Source organism: Larus michahellis, chromosome 2 (genome assembly GCF_964199755.1).
Source record: "Larus michahellis chromosome 2, bLarMic1.1, whole genome shotgun sequence".
Lineage (NCBI taxonomy): Eukaryota > Metazoa > Chordata > Aves > Charadriiformes > Laridae > Larus > Larus michahellis.
In genome coordinates, this window is record NC_133897.1 from 123,388,994 (window position 1) to 123,411,328 (window position 22,335).

General features: G+C 44.5%; 1 protein-coding gene across 4 annotated transcripts in view; it reads left to right on the plus strand.

The window, feature by feature from the left end:
• Nucleotides 1–22,335, plus strand: part of MAPRE2 (microtubule associated protein RP/EB family member 2) — a 105,335-nt gene that overhangs the window by 42,353 nt on the left and 40,647 nt on the right. Inside the window, exon 1 of one of the 4 annotated variants that reach the window (XM_074576980.1) lies at nt 1,549–1,773. The exons of 2 other annotated variants lie outside the window; for them this stretch is intronic. In XM_074576980.1, coding sequence (XP_074433081.1) covers nt 1,655–1,773 — 119 coding nt within the window. In that variant the 5' untranslated portion in view covers nt 1,549–1,654. Of the gene's footprint in view, nt 1–1,548; nt 1,774–22,335 lie in introns of those variants that run through there. One more of the 4 variants, XM_074576981.1, reaches the window with a different exon arrangement.

Sequence of the window (22,335 nt, forward strand, 5' to 3'; positions counted from 1 at the left end):
ACGGGGGTGGGGGGCGGGAATAAGAAACTCTTTGAAATGAAGAGGAGGAAGAGATGAGGGGTTGTGTGAATGGTGGTGCTAGCAGCGTCAGCAGTGCCAGCAGTTCAGTGCTGCTGCCTTGGCAGGCTTTTTTCCCTTCTTGTTTCTGACCCAAGCATGATTTTAAAGGATGGTGCCATCAAATGGTTTCTCTGTGTAAGCCTGAGAGAAGGAGAAAGCTGGAAATGTGCAATGCAGCCTGACAGGTGTTCTGCGGTGCTCTCTGGTGAAGCTGTAAGCAGGGATATAGAGCTTGGTAACTTGGACATCCTGGTGCTTGGGGGTGGGAAGGGAGGACGGGTGGAAATCCAGGTGGTGTAGCAGATACAGGAACAGGAAAAAAAATAACATCGATGAACTTAAACCTTGTATTTTGTGTACGGTTAGGGGTCCATGATTTCTGACATAGTCTATCCTTGTACCATCTAATATTTATGCACATTTTTGTTACTAAAGTGTCTACTGTAATAAACATAAACCTGTTCTTGTGGAGCTGGCAGACCAGGGCAAGCTTTGTGTGGTGGAGATGGTCGTAATTACCCTGGGCACACCAAAACGGAGGGAGGATGTTCAGGACAGCTGGGTGGTGTCTCCCCATTTGGTCTGTACTGCTGCCATCGGGGCAGTGCAACAGAGCAGCGTGGTGTGGCGGCTTGTTTCCTGCTAATTGCCAAACCCAGAGCCTGAAACAGCCCCGTGGTGTCAGGAAAAGGTGGGAGGTGTCAGGGGAAAGAGGGCGATGCTGAGGTACCAGGGCAAGGAGGGTGACGTGAGGGCGGTGTGGCCGGGGTGGTGAGGCACTGGAACAGGTTGCCCAGGGAAGCTGTGGATGCCCCATCCCTGGAAGTGTTCAAGGCCAGGCTGGATGGGGCTTTGAGCAGCCTGGTCTAGTGGGAGGTGTCCCTGCCCATGGCAGGGGGTTGGAACTGGGTGATCTTTAAGGTCCCTTCCAACCCCACCCCTTCTGTGATTCTATGATGCTGAGGTATCAGGGCAAGGAGGGAGGGATGCTCAGGTATCGGGGGCAGGAGGGTGATGCCGAGGTATTGGGCATCGAGGTCTCGGTTGTTCTCATAAAACCGTGGCGAAGCCGTGGCTGCCGTTGTCACGGGGAGAGGTGGGCAGAGGACCGGCGTGGTTCCCCTCCCCGTTCCTGGAGGGTGGGGAAGGGGTGGGGGGGGTGGGAGAAGGACGCGTTTCTGTGCCGCCCACGGACACGCGCGGGGCGGCGGGATAACGGGGGGGGGGGGTGGGTGGGTAGTGTGCGGCGCGGGGCTTTGTCTGCCCTCACCGCCGTCCCCGCGCGTATCCCCCCCGTCCCCGCACACGCGTGTCGGGCGGCTCTTTGTGCGTGGGCGCGGGGCGGAGCGGGTGTCCCGTCTCCGTCCCCCCCCCCCCCACCGCGGGGCGGCGGGAGGCGAAGGGCGCGGAGTCGGCCGGTTGCCATGGCGAGGGGCGGTCACGTGGGGCGGCGGCGGGCCTGACGTGCGCGGCGGGGGCGGGGCGGGAGGGGGGGAGTCGGGAGCCGCCGCCGCCGCCGCCACCTTCCGCACAGCAGCGGCAGCAGCAGCGGCAGCAGCAGCGCGGGGGCTCCGCGGAGCGGCGGGGAGCGCCAATGCCCGGACCGACCCAAGCCCTGTCCCCAAATGGCGAGAACAACAACGACATCATCCAGGATAACGGGACCATCATCCCCTTCAGGAAGCACACGGTGCGGGGGGAGCGCTCCTACAGGTACGGCGGCGGCGGATAGCGGGGCGGCGGCGAGTCGAGGGCGGGGGGGGGGAGGGCTGCAGCGCGGGGGGCGGTTGCATAAGGCGGGTGGGCTACGGCCCCCCCCACCTCCCGATACCGCTGCAATCCGTGCGGTCCCTTTGCAGCCCCCCCGCCCCCGCCACCCTCCGGTCCCGCCGGAGGGACGGGGGCTGCGGCGGCGCTCGCATTGTCCGGCTGGAAAAGCCTTTGGTTGAATAGGCGGGATGTCTGGCGGGGTGGGGGGGCTCTCCGCTCCCGGGCGGAAGAAAGGCGGCTAAAAAGAATAAATTAAAAATAAAAAGGGGAAAAAAATGGGGAAAAAGGGGGGAGAGAAAAAAAAAAAAGGAAGGAAGGGGAGAAGCCCGCGCAGGCAGCTCCCCCTGGAAGAAGCCGCAGCACCTCGCTGCGGATCTTGGAGGCGGCGCCGTGCGGGAGGCGGCGGCCGGGGGTGGCGGGGCGCGGGCAGCCCCTGCCCGGCCGCCAGCCCGCACCGCGGAGTGGGGGACGGGAGACGGGCCCCCCACCCCCGGCACGTCGGTCTGAGGGTGACAGCCACCCCCCGCTCATCGGGGCGGGGGTGACATCCCCCCGCCCCCACCGCCGATGCTTTGGGGGTGGGGGGGCGGCTCCATCCGCCCGCGCCGCGGCGGTGGGAGCCAGCCCCATCTTGTATTTATTTATCGTTTTTTCTTTTTTTTTTTTTTTTTTTGGGGGGGGGGGCGGGCACGTCCTTTGTCGCAGTTGTAGGCATTTTTGATGAATCGCTTGGCATGCGCTGCTGGCAGCGCTTCTGCATTAACATCTCCGACAATATGTTCCGGCAGATAAGCTCATTAAAATTGTTTGCATTGTTTGATAAGGGTCGCGGCGCAGCCCGGAACGCAACTGGTTTTATGTGCTCCTTGCTGCCGACTCGAAGGGTGATAATACGGCCGGTAGCTCCCCTTATGTTAATATACAGTTATTTTAAATACTGCCTGGATGACAGCAAGCAATGCCTCTGCAGAGAACACGCCCCTTAAAGCTGATTTTTCAAACCGCAGGAAATGATGCTGCTTTCAAATATCTGACTAAAGCGGCGAGTTGTATGCTCGATTAGATGAAAACAAACGTGGATGACTTGGCTTGTTTGTCTGAAGAAAATTACGGTGGTTGTTTTTTTTTTGTTGTTTTTTTTTTTCCTTCTGCTGAGGAATAACAGAGCTGCTACCGGCATAATAACCTTAACAGTGAATCTCATTGTTGATCACACACTGATGGGTGATGGTGAAACCCGCCGGAGATCCAAGTGTGTGGCTGGTTTGAATACCACAAAATTTAGTCTATCCCTCTCTCTGAATCTATTGATACTTTGTGTAAGGAAGCCCCGCTGCACACATTTGGCGCAAAGTAGCAACGTTGCTTTTGTCAAGACCTGCAGAAAGATTTTAGCTCTCACTTTCTTTATCTGAATTTCAGCTGAGCAGTACGAGATTGTTTTAGAGGAAAGCTATATTTCTATCATGCACCTAAACAGAAATATGGAATAGATTTGAAATAAATTATTGTGCATCTATCTTTAGTTATTCTGATGTGTCATAGGTGCTACTGATTGCTATCTTGTTTCCTTCAGAAGGGTTCTTGGAAAACCTCTGTTTAATGGGGTTCTCCATTATCCTTTTGCAATATGTTTGTATGTAATTTTCTGCAGCCATCAACAAGTCAGTTTCCTTGTCCTTCTGCCTGTCATAATCATACATTGAACTAGGTTTAGAAAAGGTGTTTTTTGAGGCTGCTGTGTTAAGCTCATGGTGATAGAAATAATTATATCACTTGCCCAGTTTTCCAGAAAATGTAAAGTTATTCTGCATCTGAATAGCCTTTCATCCACAGGAGTACTCCTTAGTCTTGTAGAGCTTTGTATCAATTTGTATTCATATCTAGAGCAATATAAAGGAATGCAGAACTATTAATGCTAATGTTGCATGTTATTTTGGGGCAGCAAATTAATCATCCAATTCATTTTTTGCAGAAATAAACTTTTAATGCTCAAATAAAATCTCTACTGGGGAATCATATTTAGGTTCTCTTTTCCTTGTGGAAACCTACCCTGATCTACAGAGTCATGGCACCCAAATGCGTTGATTCCCTAGCTCTGAGAATGATTTGTTTTAATCTGTAGCTCTAAGTACTTTGTGACGTAGATGTCAACCATAAAAGGAAAAAAAAACTTAAAGAAAATGTGAAAACTGGTGGAACTTCTCCTTGATACTGGAATATAATGTGCTTTTAGCTTCCATAAAAATATTTAGTAGCTAGGGTAGTTTGGTCCTTGCTAGGTTTGAGTTGAAGCAGAAGATAGTTAAATAAAACTTAACCTGGTTTAATCTACCATCGATATTGTGCCTACTGCCACGCTGGACTGTTGGTGCCATGCTGACTTTGGAGCGTGCTTATGGAGCAGCCCGCACGACTTCACCATATGATGCATGAAGTTGCTATGCCTCTGATCGTCGGGCTGGTTTGTTCCATCTGCATCTAGAAATATGGAATAAATATGTCCTTAAACACAGCCTGAAGCATGACAACAGATCAGCAGTTGTACAGATCTAGAAGTACGTACTTTGCTCACAATATACTTCTGCATAGTGCAGCTTCGCTTTTACATTAAAGCGCACCTACCAGATGTATAGAGGTTCAGTATTTGCCTTTCACTTTTCTTGCTTGTACTATCAGAAATGTTTTCTCATTTTTACTTTTAATGTACTGTTTCATAAAAAAAAGTGTTTGATCAGAAAAAAACCTGTTTACCAATTTAGATGTTCCTGTTTAGATGTTCTCAGACCTCTTAAAAAAAAAAAAAAAAGTTTACCGTTTCAAATATCAGCTCCTACCAAAGATTTGATATCCAGCTTCCAAAGCAGATTTAGAAAGAGGTGAGATTTATACCGTTTTGCAGACTAGGAGGCTGATGTGAAAGGAGTTGCCCTGAGTTATCCACTGAGTTAAGGAGGCAGCAGGGAGTTGAACCTACACCACATGAGTCCCAACCATGTGCTCTGTATGCAAAGCCACAAATAGTTTTCCCAAGCCTTCCAAAGGACATGTTATATTTTGCAGACTGGGATGGACAGGCCTGAGGTGTTCAGTTTCTCATCCAGCCTCACTTAGCTGGTAAATGGAAACCAGGCACTTTGGCATAAAATTTAGTCACAGGGAGATGTTACCTTTCAGAATAAATAACTCTAATAAATCTGTATTTCTGTAGCGATGTGCTGTTTCAGGAGCCTGACTGTAAAACTTGGTTGGAACTGAGGTGTCATTTCATTGGCGCAAAATAGATTTGGGCTCATTTCTGAGAATGGCATTACATTCAATTATAGTTTTACTTGTATGTTCAAAGAAGACTGAAAAAATTCAATGAGAAACCAAATCAACAGCTGTGTGGAGCAGGGCATGTCTGCAGTACTTTTTTTTTTTTTTTTTTTTTTTTTGCCAGACTCTAGGCATCGTGTGTGATTCATCAACTCATCGTGTTTTTAAATCTAGCCGTACAAAGAGTTTGAATATTTCCAGGTTTGAATGGCATACTTAGCCTAAACCACCCCAGTCTAAAAGGGACAAACTGTTGTACCCTCCTTTGCAGGATACCACACTGAACTTGTGGTGTATCTATGTGCTGCTAGAAAAATGGTTTTCTGGTCCTTTGTACACTGGCTATATTTAGTTTTACACCCAGAATTTTCAGAAAGTGGGGGAAGGGGACTAATTTCCTGATGATTTTTCTTCAAATCACTAAGCTAAAAGAAACTAAAACAAAAAAATACTTTCCTACCTCTGAGTATGTACCTTGCTAATGATATCTGTATTAAATACTTGGTTTTCCTAAGTACCACCTTGCTTTTAGAAATCATTATGCCGCCAATGTGCAACGGTGCAGTGCATAATAACGAAAGCTGGACGGAAGCGGTGATTTCCTCACCCACTGCCGAAATATTGTGGGGTGTAACAGAGTGTATCTGGCCATCGTCATTTACTGTGGTGGGAGCTGATAACTTCCACGCTGGATGTCGAGACTTAACTTATAGCAAAATCTGTTTTGGTCTTTGCTTTGCGTTTCTTGCTCTAAAATTAGGTTCCATTGAATATGGTAAGCAGGTAATTCTGCTGAAGTAAAAGAAGATCATTTGTGGTGTTAAAATTAATAGACTGAGGCCCAAACTTTTCTTGCTGGGAGCTGGGAAGAAGATACAGAGGCAAAGCAGTGAGTTGTCGTCTCACTTCATAGTATAGCTGGGCCTGAGGATCTTCATCCTCTGAAACTGTAAATGCTAGTCAAAGTGAATGCTAAATTTACTAAATATATTAGCAACCGAAACATTATTTCCAGAGATGTTTGCTCTTGGCCTAACATCATGAGAATTTTGTCCTAGATTTCACTGGAAGCAGGAGAAAGGCAATAATGGATGTTTTGTGGGTTTTTTGTTTTCTGTTTTTTTTTTTTTTTTTTTAAATAAAGCATAAATCACACTCATAAACTTGGCTTGAGCTTTCCTAAAAATGGTATTTGTGATAACCCCCTTGTCTGTCAAGCATGTGGATTGCAGCAAGATGGTTACTAGCTATCCAAGAGTAGACCATCCTGATGACTTAAAGCCAGCAGCTACTAGGCAGCGTAAAAGGTACCACGCAGAAATCTTTGGTTCCTGTGGGCTTAGGTACCCCCTATTTTCTCTTCTTTCACTTTCACAGAGCTGGCTTCCTGTCACTGCTGCTGCTCTTTAATCTTGTTTTCTGATTAGGGAGTGCTCTGCCTAGGGAGAGGTGTTTTGGTGAGTATCTTCTGCTGGGCAGGTCCAGCTCTCAAAAAGTGCAGGGTGAAACTGAAGTTTACTGGGAATCACGTGTGAATGTGTGTAAATGTCTCAGAGGGTTATGAGGAGGCTCAATACTGCATTGGTATTTGGAAGCCTAGATAGTCTGTCCCTACATTATTGGTCTACCTCTCTTGACCTGGATTTAGACCTTCCTTGAAGGGAATATCTTCTCAATGTTTTAGGAGTTGAGGCTATTTCTTAAAATCAGGGGCTCAGAGAGAGGTAGCTTTGGAGGGGGGGGGGGGGGGGGGGAGAAGAAAACAACACTCCACAGACAACCCGGTTTGTGTAAGGAAATGAAAGTAACTTTCAGACAGCACCATCTTCTCAGCTTGCACCCAAGCGCTCTCACCAAAAAGGTCTGAGCGTACCTCGTTTGCACCCAGCCTCTGTGGGTTTCGGAAACGTCCTGTAGGTGGGAGGCTGCGTTCTGGTTTTTTGTTGCGTGGTGTGGTTTTTTTAAACTACCTTGTTGAGCTGCATAGCAACAGCACTGTGTTTCTGGCATACTAACAAAAAAAAAAAAAAAAAAAGGAGCGAGTTGAGGATATGCGAGAACTGAACCTGATGCTGTCACTTTTAGAAACAGACATTTTGGCTTCTGCCTAGTGTTTTCAATCCAGCCTCCCTCGAAAGCAGGCACTGAAAAATATGCTGCGTCGTGAAAGAAAGGTGATTTGGAGGTGGGGCTGTGGACCAAGAGAGCCTGATTGAAGCTATTTCTTTTGACTTTTTTCCTTTGCTGCATGAACAGCTATTTTGAGGGAGATGCAGCTACTACATGAGAGACGGTCTGGACCACAGGAATGTTCTTTCCGGTGACATACCTGGTCTAACCTCTTGAGATATAAAACATGTTTTGGGAAGCAGTAAGAAAAAATAAGTGTAATAGGTCTGTATTTCAAGCCTTGGCATTTGAACGAGTGACTTTTTAAAAATATCTTCGAGGTTTTGGCTTTGGGCCTTGCCGGGGGAGGCCAGTTTAATTTGACAGTCTTTTCTCCTTCCTCATGCCCGAAGCTAATTATAGCAAAGGCTTGGTAAGGAAGAAGACAAATCGTGTGCCAGCCTTTTCATTTTGGAGATGCAACTTTCAGCCTTTGTTTGATAATTGAAAACGAGCGGTCTCGCCGCATCTGCTCTCAATCACGCAAACCACTGCGCGGGATGGCACAAAGGCTGTAGTGTGGCGTAAGCGTGGTGGCAGCAAGACTCACGCTGCACCGGGACGGCGTTCGGATACCTCCTTGCTCGCTGAATCCTGACCTCCAGCTAGTGGCACTGATCGCTCCCTCCCAGTATCAGTGCTAGGGAATGTAAATGGAAAACATCCGCGTGTCTTCTGTGGATGATGTTAGCTGAGCACTGCAAAACCGTTTGGGTTTTGCTCCAAACTCTGCTGCCTGACTCACTGATAAAGCATCTTCTTCCTATTGTTTCATTATAATAAGGTGGGAGGGGAAGGGGAGTATTGTATCAGCTATAAAAGTTTACTGAACTTGAGTTTAACTGTTGGGTTCTTAAAAGTGGTGGCTTTTTTATTTTTAACACAGTTCTGTTGTCTTCGTGCTATTGCATGTTTAATTCAAAATGGAAATCTTGCCTGGAATATTTTGACAAAAGTTTGTCTAGTTTTCTGGTGCTATACCGAGTTATTGTTATTAAATACTTGATAGAGAAGGCTCTGTATGCTGAAAGCGCACCTATTAAATGGCTCATCCTAACCACTTCAAAATTATTTCTTGTTTCCTCTAGGGCCCCATACTTAGTGGAGGGTGCTTTTGTGTTAGATCTGTTTTTTTGCTACGCTATCCAAACAGGAAATGTAAACATTCATCAGTGAGTACAGACTTAAGGATGTAGCTTCCGTAGGAAATCCTACAACTGTGCCAAATCATTCTGCCTGGAGGGGAATATGGCATGCCGGTCTCGGTCTTGATCTTCTGGCCTTGCGTACGGCAGCTTTGCATTGCTTACACATGTTGCTTGTGAGAGGGAAGGGGTTTGAAATATGGGTGAGGTGGTGGAAGATGGAGCCTGTGAATCTGGATCCTGCACCCGTGGAGAGGCAAGGACTGAAACATTGGTGTGAGCTCATGTGAATTTAAACAGAAACTTGGAGTGGTCTGGAAATATACTTAAATAATTGATGCAAACTGAAAAATCCTCAGTTTGGAGTTTGTTTGGCATTTCTTCTGTGTAAAAACCGGGCCCTTCTCCAGTGTGGCAGTTGACAGAGTAAAGGAATAGCTTATTTTTCTCTAATGGTATAGCGTAAAGCAACGCTGTATGTTCCTTTCTTTCCCATATGGTTGTGTATATTGTTTCAGAGGTTTAGTTTTCAGTATTATGTTTCTTGGCAATTTGGAACCCTGAGACCTCGTTAACAAGATCCGGGGACTTCAGTCCTATCTTTTAGGAGTAACCCAAGTGAATATCCCGCCTACGGCAGGGTTCCTTAGTACTGTACAGATTTCCTACCCAAGCAGCTGTAATTATTCGGAGATGCACATGAATGCAAATTCTTGCCTGTCACTCTGGAATGCAGTGTTGATGCTCAGAAGAGCTTGCCGGCAATATGTATTAAACAGTTTTGGAGGGGAAGAAAATTCATTTTAGGCAAATTTTACATGGTTGTTATGCTTCTCTTCTTAAGGTTAATCTCTGTGGAGCTAGTCCAGTAGTATCATGAATAGGAAGCACTGAAATATTTGAAGTAGAATATGCATTTGTTTTGCTTATGGATTCAGTGTTATACAAATCATAGCTTATTAAAATAACTATACAGTCTGTAAGTAATTGTTTGTATGGAAGTGGAGCACATAACCCAGTGATATGAAAGTCCCGCAGGAGTTTTTGTATACGGAAAGACTAAAGTACCTAAAGTACCGAATACAGAAAGACTCTAGTACCTAAAAGGGGCCTACAGGAAAGATGGAGAGGGACTCTTTATCAGGGAGTGGAGCAATAAGATGAGGGGTAATGGTTTCAAACTAAAAGAGGGGAGATTTAGATTAGATATTAGGAAGAAATTCTTTACTGTGAGCGTGGTGAGACAGTGGAAGAGGTTTCCTACAGAAGTTGTGGATGCCCCATCCCTGGAAGTGTTCAAGATCAGGCTGGATGGGGCTTTGAGCAGCCTGGTCTAGTGGGAGGTGTCCCTGCCCATGGCAGGGGGTTGGAACTGGGTGATCTTTAAGGTCCCTTCCAACCCAAACCATTTTATGGTTCTATTCTGTGAGACTATGGTGTGTAGGAGTGGTAGGAACATGGAGGCAGTGGAATGGTAATTGGTTGAGTAGAAGGAATACCTTTTCCCAAAAGGACAGTATTCACATGGAAATAGTTGTTCTGTTGAAAACCTTGTTATGCAAAAAGGTGTTAATTAAATTTTACTGAATTATTGTTTGGGGTTAATGTTTCAAAGTTACATAAGATACAGATTCTGAATCAGGATCTGAAAACACTGTCTTCAGTCAACCCATTCATCTTGTGCCAGTTGCCAGACTGAAGGAAGCATAGGAATATTTTCTTTTTTTTCCCCCTTTAACATATATATTTCTGCTTGCAGAAGTTTGGCTCTCCAATGGACTTTTTTAATCTGTGGTCCCAAAGTGTGAAATGAGTTTCACAGCAACAGAAATGCTGTAGAACTGCCTTGTCTCTTAAGCATCTCTATTTTTAATACAGTGAGGGGGTTCTTTCTACTACCACCTTAAGCACTCTCTCTCTAATTGTTCCTCAAGTGCTATACAGTATGGACCTGGTGGTGTTGGTGAACAAGATGAACATGAGTCAGCAATGTGCTCTTGCAGGGAAGAAGGCCAACCCCATGCTGGGCTGCATTAGCAGGCGCATAGCCAGCAGCTCCGGGGAAGTGATTATTCCACTCTGGTGCTTCTGAGATTGCATCTTGCATACTGTGTCCGAATTTGGCTTCTCCAATTTGAGAAAGACAGTGACATACTGAAGTGAGTGGGGTGGAGGGCTGCCAGGATGGTGAGGGGGCTGGGTTTGGTCAGCCTGGAGAAGAGATAGCTCAGGAGAGGGGGAAGATCTCATTGCAGTCTTTAGCTGTCTGATGGCAGGGGTTGTAGAGAAGATGGAGCCAGGCTCTTCTCTGAGGTCCACAGGGAGAGGATGAGAGGCCACAGCAGTCAGCAGCTGCAACAGTAGAAATGGCTTTAAATATTGGCAGAAAAGTTTTCACAGTGGGGATGGTCAAACACTGGAAGAGGTTTAGCTAGAGAGGCTGTGGAATATCTGTTCTTGGAGGGACTCAAAACTCAGCTAGATGGGACCTTCGGCAGCCTTCTCTTGCTGGCTCTGCTGTGGACAGGAGGTTGGCACAGGTACCTCTGGAGTTCCCCATCCACCCGAGTCACTTTATGATCCTATTCTGTAACTCTAATAGGCATAAACAGCTCTGGAGTTCAAAACACAGCACACAAAACAGTTGTGGAATCAGGCGCTTTAAAAGCGAAAGGAATATCACTTTTAATAAACACAAATTTAGTACTACCACCAAGGTGAAATCATCCTATCGTCAAAGGTTTCAAATGGAAAAGATAAATGTGTGCATGCAATCTCTGTTCTACTGCATCAATTTCAACTGTTTTCTAGCTTAGTTCTTGCAAAAGCTGTTATTTCTGCTGCTTACTGTAGTGTATTAATTACTTCATATTGCATTCTCTAAATCACTGGGAGCAACTTCTGCAATTTATTACCCAGGGATGACTGAAAGTTCGTAGACACACGGTAGAGCAAAGGGATAGTTTTACCATGTCATAAAATTAATTATATACGCTGCAATTAAAGATTATGTCTTGAAGTTAGAAGCTGATAAATTACTCCCTCTGCTTTTAATGGATTGTGTATTTTTTCATGCAGAAAATATTAATATTATTGATAAGTTTAATCTGCAGAAAATGTTTAACTATAAGCACAGCTCTTAAACTGTCAGATGTGTGCTTAGTTTGATGTGCTTTTACAGGGAGTGGTGCACAACTGTCTCGTCGCATGACCTACAGCAGCATTGGGAGGGTTGAAGAAACTAAATATTCACATTGCAGCACAGGTTATTACCTTCTTAACTGCACTTATATGTAGTCAAAGGTAATTCAAGCAATAAACTCTTTTTTTTTTTTTTTTTTTTTGCCTTGTTTGTTGTGGGAGTTGAACTTGGTAATGTCACCATTTGCCAGCTGGAAGCAATATGCTTTAGGAGTTGACCTCAAGATATTCCACGAAAGGAGGTCAAATCCTGTTAAACAGGGCATCTATGCTTCTCTTAGTTTAAGGTACAAAGCTTTACGGGGGCTCATAGATAAAGACTGTTTTAACTGCCAGTAATTCCGTTCTTACAATCCCGGTTGCATCAAAGGAGGAAGCACCATCTAAAGAACATTATTTGGGAAAACAAAGCTTTGGGGATTTCCCCCTTTAGATAGGCAGGAGATTTGAAAAGCTAAAATCCAAAAGAAGAATCCGACTTCACAGACCTTCAAAGGTCTGGTTGAAAAAAAAAATAAATCAGTTTTAGGGAAGCTTTACTTGATACTGGTAGTCTCAGCAATTGCGTTGATCATGCAACAGTGGTAAAATACGTTTGTGGTTACTGGCACACAGTGAGAATAATACATTACATAAATCACAGATGGTTGAGCTAGCATGTTCATAAAGGGCAATTTACTCTGTGAAGGATTAGTGAATTCTAGTTTTAGTTGCTCCAAAATTAATTTAGCAGTTAAGCAATTGCACTTAAAAGTTCATCCCTCTTCTAGATAGTCCTTGGTAGGATTAATTCTTAAGTGCAAGTCATTTACTTGTAATATCTTGAGCACCAGAATAATTTCAGGGTGTCTCCTTGTATGTTATAGTATTAACTCATGAGAATGAGGGAAGAGGTCAACTTACTTTGCTATCCAAACCCAAAATTAAGTGTCGTGGCTGGTAGTGTTCATGTTTGAAATCTGTATAATACTAATAATGATTTACAGGGATTTTGTACAAGCCAATTACAGGGGTATTTATTTGTGCCTACTTCAACAACATCAGAGATGTCAAAACTGTGAGATTTTTTTTATCATTATTTTTAGTTTAGCTTTCACCAGTGGTGGAGGGAGAAGTGGGAGAGAGGTTGAAGGCAGAGCCTAGTAAAAGCTATGTAGTGTGTTGGCCCAGTGGTCTGCAGAGGCAGCGCTGGAAGGGGATTTACACGTGGTTCAGGTAGCAGATGTCTGGTGGAGCTTGGTCCTAGAAACCTGCACACCAAATGCCCTGCAGAAAGCTTGGCACTTCTCCTTTGAACCCCAAATGCCAGCAGAGCTGTGGTAGCAGTGGGAACCCTGGACAACCATACCAGAGCTTAATATTTTATGCTACAAAAATACACAGCTGTGTTTTAGAGTGTGATGCACCAGTGAAAGCAGCTAGCATGGTTGCCTGTTGCTTCATCTGTTGTCACATGCTTGTTTACAACCGTGGGGTAAAGGTGGCTTAAAAGAAATGTTGTCTTGTACCCCTGCTCAGTGTTGTCACCTTCCTGCCAGGATGACTGGTTCAGGGATGGAGTGAGGCTGGCTGCCTGCCTGGCAGCTCGGTGGCCCTGTCGTGCAGGCTGTGCTCTGGTACCTTTGCCCACAGGTCCTGGTATGGTTGCAGTGGTTGCACAGGCAGTTGTCTGTGCTGTTTCTTGTCCTTTCCCAGGTATCACACCATGTGCCTTCAAAATGCCTACTGAGAAGGCCACTTTCAAAGGGCCTTGCTCTCTGCGGGAACAGGGGGTTGGACTTGATGACCCTCATGGGTCCCTTCCAACTTGGGATGTTCTGTGATTCTAACATGTGTATATTAAATGTTAGAATAAATAAGCTAATGACAGGCTGAGAGAGTTGGGGTTGTTCAACCTGGAGAAGAGAAGGCTCCAGGGAGACCTTAGAGCAGCCTTCCAGTACCTGAAGGGGGCCTACAGGAAAGCTGGGGAGGGGCTGTTTGCAAGGGCATGTAGTGATAGGACGAGGGACAATGGTTTTAAACTTGAGCAGGGTAGGTTTAGATAAGACATTAGGAAGAAGTTCTTTACAATGAGGGTGGTGAGACACTGGAACAGGTTGCCCAGAGAGGTGGTGGAGGCCCCATCCCTGGAGACATTCAAGGCCAGGCTTGATGAGGCTCTGAGCAATTTGATCTAGTCGAAGATGTCCCTGCTTGCTGCAGGGGGGTTGGACTAGATGACCTTTAAAGGTCCCTTCCAACCCAATACATTCTATGATTCTAGGAAATGTTGCAATACATAAATCCAGTGTGTATTTACATTTGGTTTTGATGTAAAAGAGAGAAAAGCTGATGCATGACAGAGTTCTTGTTCTGTGTATCATACAACATCATTTGCGAGTAGAAAAGACGGTGTATTGTCGTCCCTCTTTAGCTAGCACAAGACCCTTCCCATGAGAGTGCTCTCTGGGTTAACTTTGCGTGCCTCAGGCAGCCAGGCTTATTTAAGTGTGTACTGCAGCCTCCTGTTCAGAAACAGCAGCTATGTGTTAGGAGAAGTTTCCCCTTGTTTAATCCGGCCGTTTTCCCTTCTTCCCAGACCTGTCCTCCGCTGAAACCCGTTGGATGCTGAGTGCCTGTCTCCTGCTGAGTCACTGCCTGGCTCTGCGCTTGGAGGCTGCTCCGGCCCCCTGTCAGGAGGGACTGTGTAGTATTACAAAATCTCATTTGCCATTACGTTATGCTTGGAGTAAATCGCACTGTGACTTTAGCCTTTCACCTCCGAATGTATGTATGTCGGGGGAGGAGGGGAGGGGGGGGGTGGCAAAACCCCAGATAGGTCAAAACCAAATTCATTTGGTGACTTCATCTGACTCCAGCTAGCTGGCTCTCATCCCTGTGCTGCAGCTCCCAAGCCTGCCCACAGCGTTTTCTGGACTTAAAAGGCGGAAATGGCAGGAGTCCGGAGCAGCGGGCTGCCTGCCCTGACAGAGCTGCTGCTGGGCTGCAGCGTGGCTGCTCTGCCGGTGGGTTTATGCCTCCAGCATAGTGCCTCGGGTGCCCGGCAGCGTTGGTTTTTCTTAATCGGGGTTTCTGATTATTTTTATCCCTTCCTCATCGGGGGCAGATGTTTCCCTGGTGTAGATGCTCTGGTGCGTGGGTGTATCAACATTGTTCTGCCTTGGGAGTTGACTTGCTGCTCTCTCAGGTGGGCAGTGGTTTTGGGGACAAGCTCTCCTCAGCTGCTGCCTTCATTTTCCAGTAAATCCACATTTGCTAAAACACTTGGAAATCTACTGCCTGAAAATACAACTACTCATCCACAGGCGATAGGACAAGAGGAAATGGCCTCAAGTTGCGCCAGGGGAGGTTTAGACTGGATATTTGGAAAAATTTTTACACTGAAAGCATTAAGCATTGGAACAGGCTGCCCAGGGAAGTGGTTGAGGCACCATCCCTGGAGGTATTTAAAAGATGGGTAGACGTGGGGCTTAGAGATATGGTTTAGTGATGGCTTTTGTCAGAGTTAGGTTGATGGTTGGACTCCATGATCTGAAAGGTCCCTTCCAACCCGGGCCATTCTATGATTCTACGCTCATCTAGCAGGAGCAAATAATAGGAGGTTCCCCTGTTACTTGCAGAACCCAGGCCAGGAACTTAGGCTTGCTAGAACGTGCTGCCTCTCAAGGCATCCTTTCTCCACCATGATGAGTGTACTCAGCACTGCTGTTACCTTGTTTTATGGTATGTTTTTAACCTCTTAGAAATCCTTCTGTGATGTCTGCATGTATGTTTAGTAATCTCTTATTTTCTGTTAGAGGAAAAAAAATAATAAAAGGATAATTAAAGCTCCCATGTTTTTCTTGGTGAATTGAGACTTTGTTTCACAGAAGATTAGATGTTGGTTTGTTCATCAGCTTTTTCAAAGCGTTCTAGTTACAGAATGCTCATAGATCCTCTTCTGTTTTCTAAAGCGTAGGTGTTTCTAATTGCTTTGGCTTTACTATATAACATAAGTCTGAGAATTGTTTTGCTCTGAATCAACTTTTTTTTTTTACCATTCCCTTGTCTGTTGTAAAAGGTAGACTAGTTGCCAGTGTCTATTGTGAAAATTTTACAGGTTGAATGTCTTCCTTTAGGGCATCGGAGCAGCAATTCAAGTTTAAGATCTTGGAGTTGAAAGCCTGGGGTGGGGGGAGGGTAATAACTGTAAGTAAAAGCAGTTTATTTTTTTAACATTGCAGCCATGCCACACTTATATTCCTCTCATTCAGCCCACTTCAAAGGTTTTTGTGGTTCTCCATTAATAAAATGCCTTCTTAATTTGTAGTAACGTTCATTTTATACCGAAACTTGTGCATCCTTTTTCCCGTGTTAGCGAGTGCCTGTGCAGCACCGAGCACTGTTGTCGCTCTGTTGGACTCAGGTGCGGTTTGAGGGTGCCGTGCGCTGCTGTGGTTCACGCCTAACCAGTCGGAATGAATATACCATTGTGGAAATGGTGGCGGCCAAAGAGTCTGAATTGCTTCCATTTTCTGTAAGCTGCCAGTGTCTGCCTTTCTTGAACCTCTGTCCTTTGTCAAGAATGTGGTGGGGGGTTTTTTTGGTTTTTTTTTTTTTTTTTTAGTTGAGATTCATTTACTCATAGGAATTGATAAGGAGCCTTTCAGGATATGCAAATACTTTCAGTCACAATTAAGATATCATGTGTTAATGTTGCATTGTACTTTTGGACTCAAAGGTGAACCCTGAAGGGAAAAAAAAAATGTGTTAGTATTGCTGTGGAGACGTGACATTATATATTACATTGCCATACGGTTTCAGTGGCAGCAGGAGGAATGAAGGCGGGAGAAGATAGTTGGAAAAATAATAAAAAAAAATCTTACTTATGCTATGCAAATATGACTGGCAGATCAAAAAAAGTCAAACTCAAGCTAGTCAGTGAATGTGGCTTGTCCTCCTCAGGTGCCCTAAAATATTCCAAGCACTAAATAATTTTCTTGGAATTTCTAACTGTTCTTCTGATTTCAGTGATCTACCCTAATTTCATAACTGGTTAGTGAGAATAAACTTAAAACTATTTTGCAAAAAGTATGCTGTAGACAGTGTAATGCATTGCTAGTTATTGGGCCATCTCAGAGGGTTTGGCTCAAACCGTGTATATTGTTTGAATACTTCTGATTGTGTTTTTCTGATTTGTGGGAACTGAATGTCTGGAAAAGAACCAGTATTTTTTTGCCTCGCAGATACTACGATTCTGGGGTTTTTAAATTTTTCTAAAGCTGTGTGTACCACAAGACAGAATTACCACCAATCTTTAAGTTATTCAGATCTGGGTCTAAACCAGTCCTTGAGACCCATCATAAACATTTATGTAGGTCAGAATATCCCAGTGTTGGCAGGCAGCCTCTAATTTAAAAGAACAAAACTTAAAACATGCCTTAATCCAATCAAAGGAAATCTCTAGTACTCTAAATTCCCTTGCATTTAAACAGGGAACTGTAATGAGAACAATAGAAAATATGCTGTTTGCTGTGTTAAATGGTAATCCTGCAACATTGAAGCAATCAAACTGTACATGGATTGCCTTGGTCTTGTCTAGACGTATGCTTCACAAATCATTTTAGCTCTTCCAAGTCAGATCCACGTTGTGAAGCTAAAATGGCATTCAGGAGTCAATGAGGTATGTGGATAACAAAGGATTTTTAACAATTCAGGGCCACTTAGTAACATGAGAACAGCGCACAAGAGATTTGACATTCAGCATCTTAAAAGGTGTGAAATTCCCCCAGTATTACAACCAGAGGAATCTTTTCTCCTCCTCTTCTTTTTTTTTCCATGGCAATACCTCATTCTGATTAATCTTGAACCGACTGAGTTTCTGATTAGCTAGAGCCTTTATATTGCTTGCTGCAAATATCGCTCCAGTTGCAGCGCTCTGATGTGAGGGCTCTGGCTCTGGCTGTTGAATTTGCTGGGGGAGCACAGCGTAAGTCAAAAGGGAGGGTAAGAGCAGTGGTGGCAGAGCTCTGCTGGGGCTTTTCCTGTTAATTTTCTGTCCTCAGGACTCCTTTTGGTAAAGACAGCTTTGAGCATAACTGGCCTCTAATGGCTACAGCTAGGGCTGTACACGGTGAATGTTAAAGCAGCAGTCAAGGTCCGGCTGCAAATCACCTGCCATTTCAGGGTGACAGGAAAGGATGAATTTTCCTTCTACGGGGATGCGGATGCTGAGGCTGGCAGGGCTCTTCCTTCAGGGATTTTTGTTTTGCAGTAGCTGTCATCTAGAAATCCTTTCTAACAGGAGCTACAGCAGTCTCAGCTACATCTTAGCCTTTATATGCTGTATCTTCCGCTTCAGTAATTTTTTGTGTGGTATCTTTTGTTTTACTGGCAGTATCTATCCCGATGCTATCAGGTGTCAGCTTCCAGAAGGTTCGTCTTTGTATTGTCACCCAGGCTTTCTGCTGCGTTTAAAAACTTAACATCATATTGTGCCTAATGGCACAAAACGTGAAGGCCTTGCAGGTTCAGAGGTGGTGGCATGTCTGAGCTTTTACACTGCAGATAGATTCATTGCTGCAATCCTTCCAGTCTTGCCGTTATTACTGGTTTGGCGTAATACAGCTTCTGCTGTCAACAACTGTTAGCTTCTCACCAGAAAAATAAATATGCCTCTTGCAAAACTGTCCTTAAACACAGCTGGATAACACCTTGTAACAGCTGCAGTTATCCATAGCAAGAGCAGTGGAAAATGCCTAATAGCTGAACGTTCAGCGCTGCAGGTAATGCCTTAAATTAATACTGCTTTGGGTGTAATGTTTACCATTGGACATGCTGAGCCAGTATATTTCTGATTGGGGAAACTGCTTAAGCATATATATGTGATTTTCAGCACCTAACGAATCCTCTGAACTCAGGTCTGTGGTGCTTAGCTGTATGTCTGTGCCGTGTTTTTCTGAAATGTCCTGGACTAATACGTAAGACTTCCCCATGGCTTGTTTGTATGTATTGGGGATTTGAATTTCACTTTCTTATGAGAAAAACAAAGCAGAGGCCTTTGTGGTTAGGCAGTGCTGTAACAGCCAGAGGATTTTAATTTCCACCTGCGTGCTGGGAAGTGGCGGATGTGATGTGCTATCTTCAATCTGCTTTTAGTTGCTGTAGAATGGCCAGGCATCTCTACAGAGGCTGGAAGCTCAAAGATCTCAGTGAGGTAGATGCTGATTTTCAGGCTTTTATAAGCCTCATCGCAGCCTTATGCTTGAGAGCCTTCAGCCTAAACAAGGGAAAGCCTAACAAGTCAAAAATGTAAACAATGTTATTGGGAAGAAGTAGTGTATGAGGACATACAAATAAGTTGTTAGCTACTTGGCCATTCATGGAGTACAGCTTGTGACTCTCCACCTGTCCAGCTGTTCTCTTGCCGTTGCCTTACAGATGTTTATTAATGTGTTTGGAATCTGGATCACATTTTTCAAAGCAGTTCCAGACGTGGGGAACTGGGTCCTGGAGAAAACCCGGGCCTAGCTGTGGATGTCGAGCGCTGGGGTTCTTGTCCATCACTGACCATGGCAGCTCCTCTACCTATGCCTGCACGTTCTTTTTTCTTTTTTTTTTCTTTTGTTTTGTTGTGGTTTTTTTTTCCCCTGAAGTCTGTGTGGCAAACAGGATATGTGTGTATATGAGCACCAAATTAGAACATGCTTACTGTAAAGGAAACCTTTCCCAGCTGAGTTTATTTAAAACGTAACCATTAGGAGGAGGGTGGGGGACAGAAGAAGCAAAGACATGGTGAACTCTTTTGAGAGAAGAGGCTGTGGAAGATTCAGACGTATGCTAACAAGCCACTGAGAATAAATGGCAATGGCATGTTGTTGATGCTTTTTAAACAGAAATTCTGATTCATTTTGCACATATTAGTTTAAAATTGTATTGATCGTGCTTATCTGTGTGTACAAATGTGAAGCTATTGTCTCTAACAAATAGCCTGAACTTTCATTTGACCCATAGACCATAATTCATGTGCAGACACAACATAAGTTATATTACAGATATCCTTCAGGGTATCATTGTAAAACTCAAGGTTATTCACTTACTGTTTCCTGAAGTAGAGTTCTCCATCCCATGCGCTGCAACAGAGGAGGTGGTTTGCTTTCCCGTCACTCACAGAGGATAGGTATTTGTCTTTGCCAGTTGCTTTTGGAAGATGATGATGAGGGAATTTCTGCTTCCTTCCTGTGTGTGGATTTTCTTGATCTTTTTAACAGAGCAGACTCGCTGCTTTCACTACTGGTAGCCGATGGTTGTTCTGAGTTCTGCCTGGCTCAAGAGGACAATTAAAATTCGGATGAAGTAGTGGCAGTTGCAGATCAGAGTAGCTTTATTTCAAGCGTTAGCACCTAAATATAAGCGTTCAAGGCCAGGCTGGATGGGGCTTTGAGCAGCCTGGTCTAGTGGGAGATGTCCCTGCCCATGGCAGGGGGGTTGGAACTGGATGATCTTTAAGGTAAGGCCCCTTCCAACTCTAACCATTCTATGATTCTATGAAATACCTTTAATTTCTTCAGAAGTGAGTGGACTGTTCCATATTGGTATCTTGGTTTTAATATTAAACTCACTATTCTGAATCTGAAGTGAATATTAAGACACTATTAAGCTGTTACTTCAACTGATTTTACGAACAATACCGAAAATGTTAGTTTAATAGTGATGGTGGCGGTATCTTTCTGTCAGTTTCTTACCTATATAAAAAGGCTAGGAATGACGAAGTAAAACCCATACTAACAGTGATGGTTGAAACTTCAGATGCCATTAGTGACAAAGGTGCTGTTTGCCTTTATGCTGTGCTTAGTCCCTTCCATCCTGATGTTGACGTTAAGCTTTCACGGTTAGCCATTATGGTGTGGTTTCAAGAGTAAAAGGGCACTCCCTGTTTCTAAAACTTTGTTCCTAGCGCTCGGTTCAATCCAAGCACTCAGTGTGTGCCAAGAAAACGACCTTTGCTAACTGTTAGAGTGAATACAGTGCTATGTTCATACAATTAGCTGTGCTGTCCAGGAGCCTGCAGGAAGAACTGAACAGACTGAGGGCAGGCTGATTTCTTCCATACTTTGGAGGTGCCCGTACAGAAGTGGGTAAGGGGCAGCCTGGTTCAGAATGAATTGCTGGCAGTAGTAGTCTGATTAGCAGTGCATGAACTTTTTAAGCCTACTTTCCCTTACTGGTCTGTCATTATTGTCTTTTTTTAAATTTTTTTTTTTTCTTACCGGGCAAATTTGGAGATTTTATGTTTCGGATCTTAAAGTAGATGGGGACAATTTGAATGATCTTCTGTGTTTGTGAAATTTGTTTTGTAGAAAGTGACCTATATTATGAACTTTGTCATCTTGTATTTGAAATATAATCCCTGCTGTACGTACTTACACACTTGTGTTACTGTGACAAGTTTCATACTGGTGGGTTTTTTTTACACTTTTTGTCTGGGGTTGCTCCAGCACACCTAAAAAATGGATGGAGTTAACCTGCAGTTACCTGAACTTAACCTCAGAGAACCTGCAGTGTTCTCTGTAGAATTGTCTATCAAGCTTCAAACAGTTAACATCTTTGCAAGTTGTCAATGGAAATAGTCCACGCAGATCCCACAGAGGAGATCCTGCTGGTTTTCACTGAGGGAGAAGGTTGGGGTCCAAGGCTGAGGTGGCAGGGCAGTGAAGTGTTAGCTACAAGGTGTCACTAGAGACGAAGGTGTGCAATCCCCACCAAACCCTTTCTTTCCAAGAATAATAGCGCAACTTTGACTATTACATCATTTCTGAGATACCTCATACTCAGATTGTTACTAGTGGGCTTCCTGAAGCCCACTAATCTGGGGAACATTATTACTCTCTTCATGAATGAACTCGACTCTGCTCTTTGAAACTATTGATGAGATGAACTTGAATATGTTCATCTTTTCTCTTGGCAATGTCTCGCAATAGAAAGATGTAAATAAGGTAGAAAAACGGGAAATAAAATCAAGCAGTATGTGTTTCCAGCCTATGCGCTTGGGAACTGATGATAAAAGCTACTATGAATTAGACCTACTTGCAGGAAGGGACAGTAGCTAACTAGGACCTATTTAAGATGATGAGGCTATGAAAATTTTCAGCACAGAGTGCCATCTTCCAAGGTCTTGGTGAAATGTTATTTGAACACAGTCTGAAACTGTTTGGTTGTGTTCAAGGAGGACTGCTGGCATGACCAGTAAGTGAAGATCTGACTTTATAGGAGACTCAGAGGATTGATTTGTTTAATCTAGCCTACCTGGGCACTGGGACAGACTCTTGAGTGCTGTCCCTAACGCAATATGAAATCGGCTCTGGGGAAGAAAAAGCCATTAGAGCTGGAGGATGATGTTGTCAGAAAAACAAATGGGTTTAAGCTGAGATGAAGTGTTCCTAATGACTTGGAAGAATTGGGCCTCCGCAGCAGCTTTCCAACCAGACGGTTGGGAGTGCAAATGTCAGTTACTTTCAGGATAGAGGTTGGTAAATTGATCAAAAAGATTATCTGGTATTCACTCTGACTATTAGGAACTGAATTAATGATCCAAAAGGCCCCCGTCCCAGTAAGAAATCGGCATTTGACTAAGTAGAACAGCTAAATCCTCTAGAAGTTATCTGAAAATTAATTACTGGTTTAGGCAGTC